We start from the raw sequence: 19,887 nt of genomic DNA on the forward strand, positions 1-19,887 counted from the left end.
TTCCACGGCCATAACCAGATGAACATTCATCTTTCCAGTCATGTTGGGAAAGAGGCTCGACCAATGTGTTTTCTAAGCTGACAGTTGTTATCTTTGCTTAAGACCTTCCTTTGATTATTACTCTTCCCCGCCCCAATCCCCACCATAAATATTAAGTACCTACTATCTACTATTGCCAGGGAAAGAAGGATTTGTACTCTAGGAGAGTAGGATGGGTGAAGAGTTACAGTACTGCACTGTGTAACGAAAGCACCAGGGAGCAGGTACCAGGGTCCCCTGGAAATCAGAGAAGGCTGACTCTTTAAGGAGTTATGGAAATAATCATCAAAGTGAGCCACAACTCTTTACTTTTCCAGCTATTGGGCTGAATATACACAAATCAATTTCTCCTCAAAGAATGAAAGTCTTTTGAGTTTAAAAGAAATCTTACCCAGGGCAAATCTTACCCTGGGTGGCTCATTCGGTTAAGCAACTGCCTTCGGCTAGGGTCATGATCCCAGGGTCTTGGGATGGAGTCCTGTATTGGGCTTCAGGCTCAGCAGGGAGTATGTTTCTCCCCCATCCGTCTACTCCCCCCGCCACCACGCATGCTCACTCTCTCTCCTCTCACTCTTGCTCTCAGATTAAAATCTTTAAAAAAAAAAAAAGAAAGAAAGAAAAGAAATTAATCTTAGCCGTACTCCAAGTTAGGGCAGAAATTCTGTAACATCTCAAAATTATTTTTTAAGATTTTTATTTACTGATTGATTTGAGAAAGAGTGTGTGCACACATGTGTGCACACGCAATTCGGGGGCGAGGCAGAGGACAAGGGAATCACAAGCAGACTCCATGCTGAGCACGAAGCCCCCGTTGGGGCTCGATCTTACGACACTGAGATTGCGACCTGAGCTGAAACTAAGAGTCTGATGTTTAACCAGCTGAGCACCCAGGCAGCCCTCAAAACTACGTCTCTAGCTAAAAAGTTAAAGCAAGCACTCCAAGAACTCATCTTAACCTCCAAATAAAAATGTGTATGTGCACGTGTGTATGTGTGTGTGTGGGTGAGTGTGTATGTGTATCTATATATAAGAAATCCTTACCTAAGAAGCTAAGAGAAATTTGAGTGGAAGACACAAAAACACAATTTTGAGACAGATTTTAAATGGTATACACATTGAAAAGTCTTACGCAAGTTGAGCAATGGCCTTATCCAAATGCAGCTTCATCCTTTCTTGACAACACAGAATAATATCAACCTCCTACTCGATTGAAAAAAAACACACACATACACATTAATGTTTTCATCATTGGGTATAACATCCAAAGCCAACAATGTAACAAAACATCAGCAAAGGAAAACTGTTCCTGGAAAAAAACGTCAAGTAAGACAATAAAACAATTTTTACACCCACTTACTTTACCTCTATGCCCTCATGGTCCTGCAATCTAAACATTAGACTGAGGTTCACCCCTTTCTAGGGCTATAAGAAAATTATATTATGGAACAAGTTGGGACAGGAGTAAAACTGTAGGATTTGTTTTTATCTCTGACCCTTAACAAAAACAGTATAACAATAAGGTAATAAATAAATTCTGGTGATGTGCAAGGCTGAACTTGATGCAAGCTTCTTTTATAGTAGCTATTCTTCCAAAACAAAGTAAACTGGGGACGGAAAGGGGCTGCCAAAAAGGGTCTTCCCTCTGGCAATGCATATATCCTCAACAGACCCAGCTCTTTGGTCCAAATGGAAACTTGACTTCCACACTGGGAGGCCAGCCCTCTCTCTGTTGCCTGTCCCTGGCAGCTCAGCTCCTACACTCACAAACCCCGCTGTGTACCCCTCTACTCGACCACACACGGGGCATTCTGATGCCTCCAGGATATATACTATTACATAGCATGTGTTGTGTCAGAGACGTTTTAAGTAAACACTCTTCGCTTCCCTCTGATGTTTAGAAAGTGCACATGGTCACTGTTTTCACTTTTCAAACACAGAGCAATCACACTATGCATACTGTTTTGTGGCCTGCCTTTTCATCTTGTTTATTTTTATTTATTTTGAGATTTTATTTATTTTTTAAAATTTTTATTTTATTTAGAGAGAGCAGTCCCAGCAGGGGCTGAAGGAAAGAGAGAAAGAGAATCTCAAGAGGACTCCTTGCTGAGTGCAAGCCCATCTGGGCTCCATCTCACGACCCTGAGATCATGACCGGAGCTGAGATCATGAGTGGGACGTTTAACCAACTGAGGCGCCCAAGGGCCCCCACCTTTTCATTTTTAAACCTGAACATTTTCCCATGACATTAAAACACACCATGATGAACCACCTCAGTAAATGTTTAGATGCCACCAAAGGCATGGTTTTTTCCAAGGTTTTGACGAATACGGCCAAATGTCCTTCAGAGAAGTTGTACCCATTTACAACAATAAATGAGAGTACATTTCCTCTCCTCACCTACTAAGTGATCACTACCAAATCCTCTCCATTTTTGCCAGTGTGATAGGACCCCTCCCCCAAACAACAAACCTCCTGAAATTGGCAGGTTAATATTTTAACTGTGTATTGGCTCCTTGTTTGACTTTCTTCTTCTGTGAATTACCTGCTTCTTCGCTTTTTCTGTTGTTTTTTTTTTCTTACTACTTTATAAGGATTCTTATATTTGAAATTCAATCTTTTCCATCATGGATGTCATCAATGTAGATATAAATATATACAATATAAAAATATATGTACATTTTTAACCAGTTTCTACCTTGCCTTTATATTTTTGCATCATGAGTTTGATATTTAGACAGCCAAGATTTCTATGCTGTCAAATTTATTAAGTATCCCCTTTTGGTCTCCACTTCTGCTAATTTGATTATAAAGGTCTTCTCCACTCCAATATCAATTACTGCTCAACTATATAGTCTTCTTATTCTTTTATTGTTTCACATAAAAATATTAAGTATGCCTGGAATTCATTTCAGTGATAACTCTACCAACTCATTCTTTGATCCTCTGAATTAATGAAGTGAAAAACCACATTCCCACCTCCTGTTGTCATCAAGGTTCTACCTGCCCTTACAGGTAGCGAAGCTTTTTTGCACATTTTCATAGTGAGTTGTGCAATCAGTCTTTGTTTTAGTGTTGTTCAGTCTTCGTCTTTCTCTACAGCTTGGTGGGGGGGATGGTGGTGTGTGTACCTAGTTCACTAAGGTGTTGCCAAAGGATGAGAGGAATACTGCTTGAAAAATACTACTTAACGCCCAAAATCCTAGTGAGCTTTTATACTACATATACACGATGCAAGTAGTGGGAATTTCTGGACTTTAATGGGGGAAAAATGCATTTAATGAAACTCTTGCTATAAAAAATATTGATAAATTTGATCAATGATTACTATATTTGAATTTAAATGATGCCATGGAATAAATGTCAGATGGTTGGGGGCAGAAGGGTTCATGGAAATAGGGAATGCCTACAACCAAAGACCTTTGGAATTGTCTCCAGCAATAATTTATCTATTAATCTCTATACAAGATTCATTTGGCTTTAAAAAGTTCAAGGAGTTAGCCTGGTCTAGGAGGACCAAAAAAGAGGGTACCCTGATCAATTCCCCAAGAGAAGCCATTGTGTGAGAATTTGGTGGAATATCACTGATTGAATGTAAAAGCCAAGAGAATTCATGAGAAAATATTTCAATGCGACCATCTTCTTCAACAATAGGCCTTTTAAGGCTACTTCTTTTTTTGCCAATGTTTATTGAGTTATTCCAAAAAATTAGACCAGTGTTGTTTAAATGAAAAGATATGCTAATATCACTACTTTGAGTAAGCTAAGGATACACTCATTACTTGAATTAATTGGCAATGATCAAGCATCTTTCAGTTGACAAACCATTACTTTAACTGTAGATTTAGTTATTTTTAGATAAAGTAACTTCTGCTACTGGTCTAGAAAAATATCAAGCCTCTAAAGCAGTGGTGGTGGTGGTGGTTGTTTAAAAAATACATTTATTGATATAATTCATATATGATAGAGCTCATGTATTTGTACAACTCAATAGTTTTTTAGTATATAAAACCATCACCAGAACCAATGGTAGAACATCCTCATTACACCCCAAAGAAACAACATACCCCTACACTGTTACCCAGTTTCCAATCTCCAGAGCCTGTTTCTCCTAGGCTACCACTAATTTTTCAGTCTCTATAGACTTCCTAAATCCAGACATTTCATGGAAATGGAATCCTGCAATGTTCAGTCCTTTGTGGCTGACTTCTTCACTTAGCATAAATTTTCAAGGGTCATCCATGTAGTAGAATGTTTTAGAATCTTTTTATGGTTAAATAACATTCTATTGTATGGCTATACCACATTTTATGTATCACTCAGAAGCTGACAGACATTTGTGTTGTTTCTAAATAGCTGTTATGGATAATGCTATGGACATTCATGTATAAGTTCTTGTGTAGGCATGTCCTTTTTTTTTCCTCTTGGGCAGATACATAGGAGTAGAACTACTGAATCATATGGCCACTCTATCTTTAACGATTTTCCAAAACAGGTATATCATTTTACCTCTCCACCAGCATATCCTCACCAACACCTCTTATTATTTGTGATTCTGAGTATAGACATCCTGGGGTGGGGGTGAGGTAGTATTCCATTGTGGTTTTATTTGCATCTCCCTGGTGAACTAATAATGAGCATTTTTTACTGTGTTTATTGGCCAAGTGCATATTCACTTTGGAGAACTCTGTTCAGATCCTTTGCCTAGTTTTTGTTGGGTTATTTGGGGTTTTTTATCTTTAATTTTTAGAGTTATTTATATATTATAGATAACCTTATCAGATATACAATTTGAGAAGATTTTTCTTCTATTCTATGGACTGTCTTTTCACTTTGTTGATGACGCTCTTTAAAGCATCAAAGTTTGCCGTTTCGATGATGATCATTTGATCTCTTTTTTCTTACATTGTCTGTATTTGTGTTTTTGGTGTCAGATTTATGAAATGATTGCTGACCTCAGTGTCACCAATATTTATGCCTATGTTTTCTTCTAAGAGTTTTACAATTGTAGCTCTTATATTTAAGTCTTTGATCCACTTATATTTAATTTTTTATATTCAGTGTGACGTAGGAGTCCAACTTCAGTCTCTTGCACACAGACATCCAACTGTCCCATCACTGTTTGTTCATGAAAGCATTTCTTTCCCATTGACTCATGTTGGCACCCTTGTTGAAGATGAATTGATTGTAAAAGGGAGGGTTTATTTCTGGATCCTCAAATTCTATTCCATTGGTCTGCATGCCTATCTTTATTGCCAGTACTACAGTCTCACGTGTTATAGCTTTGTAGTAAGTTTTTTAAATTAAGAAGTGTAGGTCCTCTGAATTTCTTCTTTTTAAATATTAGTTTGGCTATTCTGAATCCCTTGAATTTCCACGTGAATTTCAGGATCAGCTTGCCAATTTTTACAAAGCAGTCAGCTGAGAGTTTCACAAGGATTCTGTTGAATCTGTGGTCCATGTTGAGAAGTACTGCTACCATAACACTATTTAAGCTTTCGAATACACACACATGATTTGTCCATTCATTTATGTCTTCATTAATTCCTACCAATGATATTTTATAGTGCTTCTGAACTCCAGTTGTTCATTAAAATTATCTGGGGAATATTTTTAATACCAATAACTAATCCCCACTCCAGATTTGATGACAGTGATGTATCAAGATAGGTTCATCAATGGTGGGGGCTGTTGGTAATGGGGGAGGTTATATATTCCCTTATAGTAGGGGCTATATGGGAAATCTCTATGCCTTACTCTCAATTTTGTTGTAGTTCTAAAACTGCTCTAAAAAAACTAACTCTTTAAAAAGAATGGGGCTGCCTTCCCTACAACTGTATTTAAGAAGAAACCTCATTGAGCATTTATCCATCAAAAAAAGCACCACACAAATTATGTATACAGTATAATTCTAATCTTGAAGACATATTTGTGTGTCTTTAAGTTGGGTGGTGTCTAAGTATGATTAATAAAAAGAAATTCTCTGAATAAACTGAAATTCTCCAAAGTTAACAGTGATTTCTGTCTAACCGAAATTCAGGTGATTTTTATCTTTCTTTATCCTAGTCTGTATCTTTTGAATTCTCTCAATGAACATCTATTACTTTTATAACCCCCCAAAATCTTTTTTAAATTCTCTAAACATTTGATACTATATTGTATCTCAATATAAACATATTGATACTACAATGCAACTTCTTACTTATAAATGGCTTCATCTAACACAAATTTCGTTTGTTTGTTTCTACACATTAAGCACATGTTTGCAACTACATTTCTTGTTGTTGACCATACTCACCGTCAACAATTCAGTTTCCACTTCATCATGAACCAGATCGATCCCCATTCTCTTCTCTCGATGAAATAGACATTCTCGGGCTACCTACAGATACACAAATAATGGAAAACACTAATACAAAGTAACTAAAATCAGTGATGAGAAGTTCTGAGGATCTGTTCCTAAAACAAGTCAATAGATAGTCCCAATACCAGCTTACCAACTTTTCAAGCCATTTTGTCCAAAATCCAGCATGAGACCCACCATAACAACTAAGTAAATCCTAATTGCTAGTTAAGAGGTAGAGTTCACCCTTCAAAGTGGTTTGGGAAAAATTTTTAATTTGGAAAGGTGACAAAATCAGGCATTTGGCATTGACTTAGTTCCTACAAATTAACTTCTGAGAAAATTACTTAGCATTAATTTCTGCTACAGAAATTATATCCTGAAACACAGCCTACAGGATATTATTTTCAAATATTTTCTACTGAGAAGAGTGAGAAAGAAACAAATTATTATCCTTGAAGAAGCCAAAATATTAGTGTAGCCAAAAATCCAAGTGATTACTTTTAAGTACCATTTATTATTTTCCTAATTACAAAAATAATGTGCTTTATCCATTAAAAAGAAAAAACAGAGAAAAGTAGAAAATGATTTAGCCATATTCCTATCACTGTTTTGCTTGTTGTTTATAACAAAACAGAGGTTATAATGTCCTTTACAATTTTATATTGTGCTTTTTTAGGACTGACATTAAATGGTAGGCTCCAGTCATAAAATAGTCCCTGAGACAAAGTATGCTAATGACTCAAGTGGAAAACAGCTTGGATCGCTAACAATCAATTATGAAAGAACATTATACAAAAGTTACAAATCTTTTTTCAAAGACTATTTCATGACTTGGAATGACCATATAATGTTAATGTTTTCAGCATAAAATATAATAGTATGTACACTGTAATCTGGACATCATATTATTGAACAAAATCTTTGAATGAGTGTATTATTTTAATAGTAAAAATTCACATTTACAAGAAAATGAATTAATAGGTTGACGGGGAACTCTGATTATTTTCATGTATATTGCTAAACTGCTTTTTGTAAATTCCTACTAACCCTAGGTCTAGTAGGATTCTACTCATCTTACCAGCAACTTCTTACCAGCAACTTACCAGCATCTTCTTCACTTTGGCCACTCTAGATGTCATCAGTTTCCACCATTGCAAATATGATAGGCCAAAGATGGATATTTCATTGATTTCTCATTTTTATTATGGAATTTTAACACTTTTTTCTTATATTAGTTGATCACCTGGATTTTCCCTCTTGAGATGTATCTGTTTATCTGACTAATTCTAATTTTAATCAGGACCTTCCTACACTGTGCTGATAGTAAATATTTGAACACAGAAGAATATTTGGACAAGAATTGCAGAAAAAAATACAAATTAGATCCATCTCACTGAAAGGAGTAATAAAAGGAAGAAACAGGATGTCCCCCTGAAATTCGGAGAGTAAGTGGCTATCATTTTAAGGATACTCTAAAGTGGGGCAGGTAAGATGGGGTGCAGATCAGCCCAGGATTCCTCAAAATAAGCCAGAGCATGAAGAAAGTATGGAAGGGTTTCTGATCCTGGAAAACATCTCATGGTGAGTTAATATAAAAGGACATCATTTGAGAAGTCCTTTCTTGGAATTTCTGGTGGTTGTGTGTACTTACATGTGCTTGTGTTTTGTGGGGGGAAGGGGTGGGGTTGCATAATAAGAAGGAACAATGCACAGGGATCTTCAACAAACTCTTCAACCCACTAGACTTCTAGTTGCTTAATTCTCTAAACTCTTCTGCTACAGATGTCATAATGAAGACCACTGCAAATGCTTATCACATGGGAAATATCATACAAACATGAAGAAAAATGGTGTTTGCCTCATCAATATATAGATACCTTCTGAAATAATTTCTGTAATTTGTTCATCTTCAACTATAGAATGTCTTCTTTCAATGGTGGTGGGTAGAGTGGGGTTGGAGCTCCCCCCACACATCACACACTCAGTGGGGTGAGAGGTGGCCAGAGGCCAGCAACAAACTAACATGCTACCTCCATGACTGCAACACCTGGCTTAACCTCATGCCCATTACTCTATTCAATCAAACTCACCTCACCTCCTAAGGTGGTCTCCTTGATCATTTCACTGCGCTCTAAAAAGATATCATAACATATACACAGGAGGCATTTCATGACACAGATTAAAAGATTAAAAGACTAGTACTTTTTCCCCTCAAATATTATATACAATAATCCAGGGACAGCGATGCCTAAGAGCCTTTTAAAGAAATGGAAAGATGCCATTCTCACTATAAGGGTGTCTCTCTGTTTAACCTTTTTTGCTTTGCACTCAGAATTCATTCTACTTAAATGGTCGTTCTGTAGGATGTATAAAGCTGGTCATGGTTTTTCCAACTCCTGGAAGTAGTTACAGATGTACTGATAGGAGGTTGGCTTCTATAGGTGAAGTGAAACATAATTCGACAGATAATAACCACAGTAATTCAACCAGTGGATTATAATCATATAAATATCCAGTATCTTTTATCATAAGGTCTTATATTTACCTGAAGAGGGGCTTCTGTCTCCATCAAAGCCCTCTCCAATTTTTTCTTAACATCAGTGAGTTCATTTGTCTCTCCAATCATTGCATCCAACTCATGAGTGATTTCAGATTTCCAAAATCCTATGTCATTGACTCGTTCTCCCAAATTTTGGGTGGAGTCTGCTTGAGTTTTTCTTGTTTGCTGATATTTGTCTTGAATCAGGCGAGATGTATCTACCCTTAGTCTCTCTGAATTATGTCGGGAAGTGTTGGATTCTAGATAATTGGTCAAATTGGACCTATACCAATCATCAGGAGTATACCTTGTGAAGAGAGTGGTTCTATTGGAAACAAAGGGAAGCATGGTACTCTCGCACACCTTCTGAGATCTGGTGCAGTACGGACCCAAGGTCGGCAAGTTGGAGGCTACTTTGTAGTATGTGCTTGGTCTCCAAGGAAGGCTCAAGGTGTGGGTTAAATTGTAGTGGGGGAAGCGGTCTCTATAGCTTGATGCCATAGTACTGATGGCTGGTAGAAAGTTGGTTGGTGTTGGTCTAGGGTGGGCATAAGTTGCCGTTAATGTAGAACCTAAAGGCTCCATGATGCTCAAACACTATTTGTAAATCTCTCCTGTTGGGGGGGGGGGAAGGTGTATAAAAACAAACAGTCACATAAATTAATCTTTGGTAAAAATTTACAAATGAAAGCCACATTTGACTTTTAGTAGCAGTACTCCCTAACATATTAGGTATTTGTTCTAATTTGATATCCACCTTTACCAGTGATAATATGTTCCAAAAATATTTTTTCCCATCTCTGTTTCCAGAATATACTAAAAGTTACATTTTTTTAGATTGGCCACTTGAATTTCTAAATTTTTAAAAAATCATTATTTAAATTTATGTAATTATCTTGTAACAAATCTAAGAACCTAAAGTACGCATTTTAACAGGGATGCATATCTTGCCTCTGTTATTTACTAGCTGTGAGGCATTGGGCAAATTACTTAACCTATTTGTGCCTCAATTTTCTCAGCTCTAAATTGGGAATAATATAGTAATACTTACTTCTCTGATTCTGAGAGGTAGTAATAGCAAGGTGTTACTTGGCAGCATTTCCCCTACCCAGTCATCCCAAAAGAGCACAAAACTGGTATAACAATAGTGTGCTTGGTATGCAAACATACCTCAAGGCAAATACTTGGCTCCCTTCTCTTGGCAACTTGCCACCTCGAGGCACCTCCAGTATAGACACTCTAGGGCAGTTAGGAGGGCTAAATAAGACAATGCTATGTTTTTGGAATGCTTATCATAGTTCTGGACTCAAAATAAATGTTCAATAAATGTGAGCTTTTTAAACTACTAGGCCAGAGGCCCCTGGGTGGCTCAGTGGGTTAAGCCTCTGCCTTCGGCTCAGGTCATGACCCCACGGTTCTGGGATCGAGCCCCGCATCAGGCTCTCTGCTCAGTGGGGAGCCTGCTTCCCCCTCTCTTTCTTCCTTCTCTCTCTCTGCCTGATCTCTCTCTCTGTCAAATAAATAAAATCTTTAAAAAATAATGATAAATAAACTACTAGGCCAAAAGTATATACAAAATAAAAGATAAATATTCATCCCCCTCAAAGGTGAACCCTTTGAACACTGAACAACTATTCATTAGTAGTTGTTTCTGTCCAGATATTTCCTATTATATACCAACATATGTATCATTTTTAAGGCTATCTTAAAAATGCTAGTTATATACAATTTATACGTATGAACAGAGCTTTTTAAATACAAATATTGAATTACCTTAATATTATATGTATTATTTAGAACATGCATTTTTAAAATATATATTTCTGATCTCTCCCCCTGTTAGAACATACAGATCCACTTCATCTTTTTTACCAGTTGAAAGTATTCTATTGTCTGGAACTTTTGGTTATTATTAGCTCAGAAAGTCAAGATGTCACAGCCTATGACATACTTTTCAGCATGTAAACATCATTCTGTTTAGTTGCTAATGTCTATGGACCCATTTATTGAAAAGGAAAAATAAATCAGATCCAATTCTATAACCACTTCAGAAAAAAAAAAAATCATTTGATGATTATTTAAATAGCTATGTCTTGAGGCCTTTGGTCCCCAAGCCACAAAATAATCTATTTGTAGAACTGTGGTTAGATTGAAACACACTCATTCCACATGCGGTGGGACAGCTGCCCACACCATGGTGGTGGCCCACACAACCCTAGCTCCCCACCTCTTCCTAATTCTTTCCTCCCTCAGTCCCCAGATACCTTGTACTGGCCAAGCTTAGGAGTATGGTGGTAAAAAAGAAACCTTAATAATCACTTGCAGTTCTTCCCCTCAGTTTGAAAGTTAAACACTGTTTTTCAAAAAAGTAAATTCAAAGCAACTTGATACCTTAGGGTCTTCATGGCTACTTTCAGTTCTAACCTCTTCTCCAGTCAAATCTGGAAATAATCTTGTCAGTTTTCTTTCAGCAAGAAACTTCAAGTGGGCTTTGGGCCACTCTTACTTGGATTTTCTTAATTCTTGACAGTAAAAGCTAGCGAATCATTTGGTCCTTCAATCAAGGAATTCTAAGTGTAGAGTTACCACATATGTTTACCCAACACCTATTATGTTGAAGCATCTAAACCCATGTTTATCAAATCATGAGTCATCTACTATGAGTGGTGATTTATGAAACGCAGAAGTTCATAAACCAGAGGAGACAGATTGAGAAATTCAATATAGCTTACAAAAGTTTCCAGTGATATATCTTTTAATTAGGGATGGGATATAATTGAAAATCTGGAATCTGAAGCATAAAACTCCAGATACATCTCTCAGATGTAGAGCTCCTGGTGTGTGGCCATAAGTTTCACATGGAGACAATATTCTACATAAGACACAATGTTCTATATAGTTGCACAATGGAAGTTCTAGCTGCAGCCAGCCATCTTATAAGTCATTCAGGAAGGCTGATGAGAAGACAAAAGCACAGCAACATCTTATATTTTGGGTCATTATTGGTCAAGGAAACCGAGGGTATCGTGGCCTAAGAAATACTTAAAAAATCAAAATAGACTTCTGACTCCAACCATGATAGAGTAATAAAAACTAGACTTAGCCTCTTACATCTAAAACACTAGACAAAATATATGAAACACCTATCTTGGACAATAAGCAGGACAAGACTCTGATCTCTGAGAAAAGAGAAACAAATAAGGCAAGCCCTCTGATTGTCCTGGCATTCTGGCTAGAGGCAATTTCCAGATTACAGGAAAAACAGGTGAAAACTGAACGGATTCTGGCAACTCTGTGAGTTGAGGAGAAGATCAGAATTTTAGGAAGCTGGGACAGTTGGAAGTTGTGAAGCAGGATTCCAGAATAAAGCAAATGTAGAAAAATAGCTCCCTAAATCTATATAGGGGTCCACTTGCATCTTTGCTGTGCAATAGGCTGCACGTAGATCAAGGGATACTACATGAACTTTGGCAAAGAATGATGGCAGGGTTCAATTTCTAGAGTCGATGGAAAGACATTTTGAACTCAGACCAGTCAGAGTGGAAAGTTGTTGGTGATTACCTAGAGCATCCCATGGAGACCCCAGAGGAGTCACACATTAGAGATAAGGCTGACCTATCTCCAGAGTGAAAGTACTAAAGATTCATCCCATCAAAGCTTAAAAAGAGGCCTCAAAGAGATCAAATTAATCCACAAGTAATTTAATTGCCTGACAACATCAGGACATTCAAATATGTAATATCACAATGTCCAGCATTCAATCAATATTAGCAGACATGCCAAGTAGCAGAAAAAATTCTGACACATAATTAGGAAAAATTGTTGACTACAACAGGAAAGATTTGATAGAACAAAGATTTGATGTAACAAGCAAACAATGTACAAGTATTTAAAGGAAAACAGGAACATAATGAAGGTAAAACAAGAACAAGATCTTTAAAAAAGAATCAATGTAACTTTAGGAATAAAACACAACATATACTTATACAGTATATACTGTATATATAGTATATATAGTATAGTATATACAGTATATACTATAACAATTTTACTAGATGCAGGGTAGACACTGGGGAAATAAAGATTAGTGAGTTTAAATCTAACTAAACCAAAGCACAGACTTTCTCTAACTGAAAAAAGAGAGAGAGAGAGAAAATCCTCAGTAATATAGGCACAATATCAAATAAACTAACATCACATATTTGGGGTGTCAGTCATATAGAAAGGGGAGGGAGACAAAAATCTTTGAAGAAATAATGGCTGCATATTTTCCAAATTTGATGAAAACTATAAATCCCTAGGTCTAAGAAGCTCCAAACACTCCAAGAAGATAAACACACACCCAACATACATGTGTGCTCACACTACTACCACTCTCATCACCATCACCATCATCACCTCAAGGATCATCATAATCAAATTGCTGAAAACCAGCAATAAGGAGAAAAACTTAAAATCAGAGCAAAAATACACATTACATAGAAAGGAACAAAGGTAAGAATTAGTGCAGAATTCTTGCAAAAACTGTGCAAGCCAGGGGCGCCTGCATGGTTCAGTGTGTTTAGGCTCTACCTTCGCCTCGGGTTATGGTCTCAGGGTCCTGGGATCGAACCCCACATCGGGTTCTCTGTTCAGCAGGAAGCCTGCTTCCCCCTCCCCCCTCTGCCTGCCTCTCTGCCTGTGATATCTCTCTCTCTCTCTCTCTCTCTGTCAAATAAATAAATAAAGTCTTAAAAAAAAAAAAGTTGTGCAAGCCAAAAGACAATCAAACACCATCTTTAAACAGCTGGGGAAAAATGTAACCTAGAATTGTATATCCAGTGAAAGTATTTTTCAAAGATGAAGGTGGAATAAAATTTTTTCATAAAAATAAAAGCCAAGATTATTCATCAGCAACAGAACAGCACTAAAGGAATTGTTCAAAGAAATTCTTCAGGCAAAAAGAAATTATACCAGATGGAGACTTGGATCTACACAAAGAAACAAAGTGCTAGAAATGGTATGTGTGCTAATATAAAAAATATTCTTTTCTAACTTATAAATTTCTTTAAAAGATGGTTGTGTAAGTGAAATAATAAAAAATTATTGTGGAGTTTATAGTAAAAATAGAAGTAAATTTTATGATCATAATAGCACAAATGATGGAGAGCTAAAAAGGCAATGTATTATTCTAGAATCACAACTAAAATGGAATAATATTGTTTAAACATATACTGCCACAAGTTTAAAAATGCATATTGTAAACTGTAGAACATTAGTTCTTCAAGATATGACCCAGAACCCATGAACCCAGAAGTCTAAACCTTCTCAGGAGTGACAAGGTCAAAATTATTTTGATAGAAATGCTCATATGCTGTTTTCCTTTTTCACTCTGATTCTCTCACAAATTTACAATGGAGTTTTCCAGAGGTGGCATGATATGTGATATCACAATAGACTAAATACAGTAGATCAGATAACCCAGCTGCTAAGACAGAAATCAAAGAACTTTACCACATATATAAAATGATGCTACCCTTCTCACTAGATATTCTTTGTTTCAAAAACATAGCTTTTTAATAAAATATTTAGGTTACTATATAATGGGTTGTAATGCTTATTTTTAAAATAATTGATATTCTAACTGATTTTAATTTCTAATATAATAAATATCAGGGGATGCAATCCACATAAAATTCTTTGAGATACTCAACATGAGGTTGTTTGAGTACAAAGGGGTCCTGAGACCAAACAGATTCAAAACAGAATTAAAGCTAATCAGCTAAGAGGGGAAGGGAAAAATAGAAGACAAAAAAAGACACATAATCCAAGAGAAAAGAGACAAAAGTAAGACAAAATTAAGCAACAAGATGGTAGACACAAACCAAATCACACTGATAATTATATTTATAATAAATGGTTTAAACAGTCAAAAGGAACAGATTTTATTTATTTGACAGAGAGGGAGAGACCACAAGTAGGCAGAGAGGCAGGCAGAGAGAGAGAGGGGAGGAAGCAGGCTCCCTGCGGAGTAGAGAGCCCAATGCGGGGCTCGATCCCAGGACCCTGGAATCATGACCTGAGCCCAATGCGGGGCTCGATCCCAGGACCCTGGGATCATGACCTGACCTGAAGGCAGAGGCTTTAACCCACTGAGCCACCCAGGCACCCCCAAGGCACAGATTTTTAAGCTGGTTTTTAAAAAGCAATATTGAACAATATGCCATCTCAAAAAATCCATTTTAAATGTAAAACATAGATAAGTTAAAACTAAAAGAATGGAAAAGGCACACCATGTAAATACAAATCAAAAGAATATTGAAGTGGCTATATTAATAACAAACCAAACAGATTTCAGTACAATAAATACCATCACAAATAAAGAGGGAGATAGGGATAAAAGGATTAATCAAGGAGCTTTAATGATATTCAATGTCTAGGTAACCACCAATAGAATATTAAACACATAAAGCAAAAACTGGCAGAACTAAAATGAGAAACAGACCCACAGCTATAGCAGATATTTCAACACACCTCTGTCAGTAATTGTTAGAACAAATACAAAATTGGTAATAAATAGGCTATTTGAATAATACGACTAACTAGACCTAATTTATATCTACACACCACTCAAAACAGCAGATTCTTTTGTATCTATATGAGATGACAGATGTTAACTAAACTTACTGCAGTAGCCATTTCACAATATATGTAAGATATTATGCTGTACATCTTAAACTCATACACGTTATATGTTAATTTATCTCAATAAAACTGAAAGAAAAATATTTTTAAACAGCAATTACATACAATTTCCAACTACATAGAGAATGTTTAACAAGGTAAACCATATACTGACCCTTAAACAAGTTTTTAATAAACATAAAATACTGAAATGATACAGAATATGTTCACTGACTATATCAAACTAAATTAGAAATCAAAAATAGAAAGATATTTGGAAAATTCTCAAATAGCAAGAAATTAAACAGCACACTTTTTTCTAAGTAGGCTCCACACCCAGCATGGAGCCCAATGTGGGGCTTGAACCCATTATCCTGAGATCAAAATCTGAGCCAACATCAGGAGTAGAAGGCTAGGGTGCCTGGGTGGCTCAGTGATTAAGCATCTGCCTTCAATTCAGGTCATGATCTCAGGGTCCTGGGATGGAGCCCCACATCGGGCTCCCTGCTCAATGGGAAGCCTGCTTCTCCCTCTCTCACTCTACCAGTTTGTGTTCTCTCTCTCTCGCTGTCAAATAAATAAGTAAAATCTTAAAAAAAAAAAAAAAAAGGAGCAGAATGCTCAACTGACTGAGCCACCCATGCACCCCTAAACACCATACTTCTAAATATCCTCTAAGTCAATGAAGAAAAATTAGAAAACATTTGGAACTGAATGAGAATAAAAACAGAGCATATCAAAATTGTAAGATGCAGCTAAAATAGTGTTTAGGCAGAAGTGTATAGCTTTCGATGCTTACACTAGAAAATTAGCTAAAATCAATGATCTTGGGACACCTGGGAGGCTCAGTTGGTTAAGCATCTGCCTTCAGCTAAGGTCATCACCCCAGGATCCTGGGATCAAGTCCCACATCCTTGCTCAGCAAGGAGCCTGATTCTCCATCTCTCTCTGCCCTTCCAACCCTGCTCATGCTCTCTGTGTCATTCTGCTCTCTCTCTCTCAAATAAATAAATAAAATATTTTAAAATTTTTTTAAATAAAATAAAATCAATGATCTCTACTTTATTCTTGATGGCAAGGTGTGGGGCATTGGGGGTGGGGGGTGAGCAAAGTAAGGCCAAAGTAGAAGGAAATAAATAATAAAAAGAGAAAAGTCAATGAAATAGAAATGGACAAATGGGGGGGGGCAGCAAGACTCTAACAATAAAATTGATAGACCTCTCACCAGACTGATCAAGATAAAAAGAGAGGAGATATCTTACTAATATCAGGAAATAAAAAGAGATATTGACACAGACCCCAGGCAAACATTAAACAGCTAATAAAAACAATGTTACTAACAACTTTACACCAAGAAATTTAACAACAGAGATGAAATATACAAAATTCTTTAAAAAGACAAACACCCAAAATTTACTAAAGAAGAAACTGATGACTTGAGTAGCCCTGTAGTACTTAAAGGAGCTAAGCCTCTAGTTTAAAATCTTCCCTCAAAGAAAACTTCAGGCCTAAATGGGTCTGTTCACGAATTCTACCAAAGTTTTAAGGAGGAGTTTTTTTAAAAACCTATGGCTTACTTTGATGATGTGACTTTTACAACATTTAAATCATTCTCTAAATTCTAACTCAGTCACATCTTAACAGGGCTCAGGAAGCACATACTAAGATCATTAACTGATGCTATAAATGTCTCCTATTTGCAAGCAAACTGAACAAATTCTTTGGAAAAATGACTGAAAATAGCTGTGGAAAAATTCATACCCTAAATTATGCAATTGTTTTTCTATTATACTTTCAGCATGAACCAAAAAACATTTTAAGAAATGAAGTCAAATACAGTGTATTTATTTAATGTGGAGTCAATAGTTACTTACCTACTGGAAAAAAAATGCTATAATTGTCTTCTATAAATATTAACATGCTAAAAATATAATCAATAACACAAAGACTGTAGGTACTGGGAAGCCTTACTTATAAACCAGAAGATGACCTCAAGTAGGATAAACATATTTTATTAGCATATTTAGGCAAGGCTTTAAAATCATTTTAAGGTATAAAAACCTGTGGATCATTTTGTGCAGAAGACATGACAGGAACAAATTTCCATTAATTTCTCCACATTCTGCCTCAGATAAGTGACCAGGATAGGCTTAAATGATCACATACAAACCCCCTTAGCTCTTCTGGTTATATCCACCAAATTACTCACAGTTCCAAACTGGGGCAAAAATAAAACACTGCCCCCAGTACATTAATAAGCAGATGATTTTTTTAATTATATCAGATTTTAACATTTAAGCAATTTATCTTTATGCATATATTAAATATGAATAAATAACTAAATAAATAAATAAATAAGAAGCTCCAGCCAGCCATCTTAGAAGTCATTCAGAAAGACTGATTAGAAGACAATAGCATGGCAACATCTTATATTTTGGGTTATTAAGTTAATTCCTTCTTTCCAAAAAAAAATGTATAATATAGAACCCTCTTCACTGAGACTGGAAATATAAATTAACATATATTGAAGATCTATGTGGCAGCATCTAACAAAAAAAAGCTGAAAAAGCACATTCCCTATGTCTCAGCAATGCAACCTTTTGATATACCTAGAGAAACTCAAGTATGTATCAAAGAATGTAGAAGAATGTACAAGAATGCTTCTAACTGTTTTTAAAAGGAAACAGTCTAAAACTCTATCAAAAGGAGCAGGCATACATCATTTGTGTTAAGTTCATACAATCATTATCACACAGCAGTTAAAATGAATGACCTAGAGCACGACCCCATTATATAAACTTTGAAAACAACACTGTATATTCGTTTTTGAACAAATACGTAAGTAGAAACGGTCTACGAATATACAGAATGTAAGTAAACAGCCAGTTCTGGTAGGTGGGTATTGCTGGGAAAGAAGGGGAATGGGATTCCCAAGGGATGCATAGGAGGGAGGTCTCATCCACGACTGTAAAGTTGTTAGCTTGTTTATTTAAGTGAAGCATGGATGCTTGAACACTCTACTTATTGCGGAAAATATTTCACTTTAAAAAGAAAAGAGTGGGGCGGGGGGCCTGGGTGGCTCAGTGGGTTAAGTCTCTCTGCCTTGGCTCAGGTCATGATCTCAGAGTCCTAGGATCGAGCCCCACATCAGGCTCTCTGCTAAACGGGGAGCCTGCTTCCCTCTCTCTCTCTGCCTGCCTCTCTGCCTACTTGTGATCTCTGTCAAATAAGAAAATAAAATCTTAATAAAAAAAAAAGTAGAATATTTTATCAGAACCCTCGGAACCCTTTGTCTATTAGTGCAACAATTTGCTCGCTTGTTTTCACGGTGGCCAAACAAGTAATATTATGCGTTTCTGAAATATTTATCTACATCATCATAAGCATCCAGGGAGGAAACATAAAGGGGTTTGGTCTAAAAGGTCCAAACACAAGTTAAGAGCTTCAGGGTCAGAGCAGAAGAGAACTGGCCTCAGGCCAAGAGGGAGCACCTGCCCCGATCAGAATCTCAGGAATCCCCGGGAACAGCCAGGCGGTGGGACGGCCCTCCCCTGGGCGGCCCTTGAAAACCTAGCGGAGGAGGCCGGACCCAGCGCTGCGCTGGCAAAGCACAGCACCGCTCACCGATATAAGGAATTGCACGAGTGAGCACAGGGTCGGGGCTCGGACGCCCCTTTGCTGGTTCCGCGTTTGGAAATAACTTCTCAGTCCTTGACCACAAGCATCAGGCATGGGGCGGGGGAGGAGGGGCGGGAGATAGCAGGTGCCCGTGGGTCTGTGCGGTCCCTCTTTTGAAGGGTGGGGGCAGGGAAGTGCAGACTGGGGAGAGGAATTCCAGGGTTACCACGACTTCACCCCGAATTCTGAGGTCAGACGTTGGGGCTTCACTGGGGAAGGGGACGCTGCAGGGGTCGTCTCAGCGGCAGGCAGGAGCCGACCAGACCACTCACCTGTCAGCGGCTGCGGGCGAGGGGCGGGGAAGGGGCGGTGAGCGGGAAGGATGGCAGTCCCCCACCTACCGCCCTTGGTGGCTGGGACCCCGACCCTCCGGTCCTGGCCCCGCCTTCCCCACCTGTGGCGTCAGCGCCCGTGGACCACTCAACGCCCCCCCCTGCCGGCTCGCCGGGAGCCCATTGGCCGGTGGGAGGCGGGAGGCGGGAGTGGGAGGAACGGAGGGAAACCCAGCGGCAGGCGGTTGCCATGGACGCTCTCGCGTCTAGTAACCACGGCTCCGGGGGAGACCTGATGCATCGCGGAGGGGGGGGGGTGGGGCGGGGGGGGGGGAGAGCAACCCAAGGGAGGG

The 19,887-nt window shown here is 37.8% G+C and overlaps 1 protein-coding gene across 1 annotated transcript in view; it reads right to left on the minus strand.

Annotated features, from left to right (window-relative positions):
• TEKT3 (tektin 3) overlaps positions 1-19,671 on the minus strand; it is a 38,391-nt gene extending 18,720 nt beyond the window's left edge. Inside the window, exons 1-4 of the mRNA XM_082705774.1 lie at positions 19,535-19,671; positions 8,928-9,535; positions 6,335-6,418; positions 1,169-1,239 (exon numbers count right to left, since the gene is read on the minus strand). Of these exons, the coding sequence (XP_082561900.1) occupies positions 1,169-1,239; positions 6,335-6,418; positions 8,928-9,506 (734 nt within the window). The 5' untranslated portion in view covers positions 9,507-9,535; positions 19,535-19,671. The remainder of the gene's footprint in view (positions 1-1,168; positions 1,240-6,334; positions 6,419-8,927; positions 9,536-19,534) is intronic.
• Between the last annotated feature and the right edge of the window lie 216 nt (positions 19,672-19,887).

Source organism: Mustela nivalis (genome assembly GCF_964662115.1).
Source record: "Mustela nivalis genome assembly, chromosome: 17".
NCBI lineage: Eukaryota > Metazoa > Chordata > Mammalia > Carnivora > Mustelidae > Mustela > Mustela nivalis.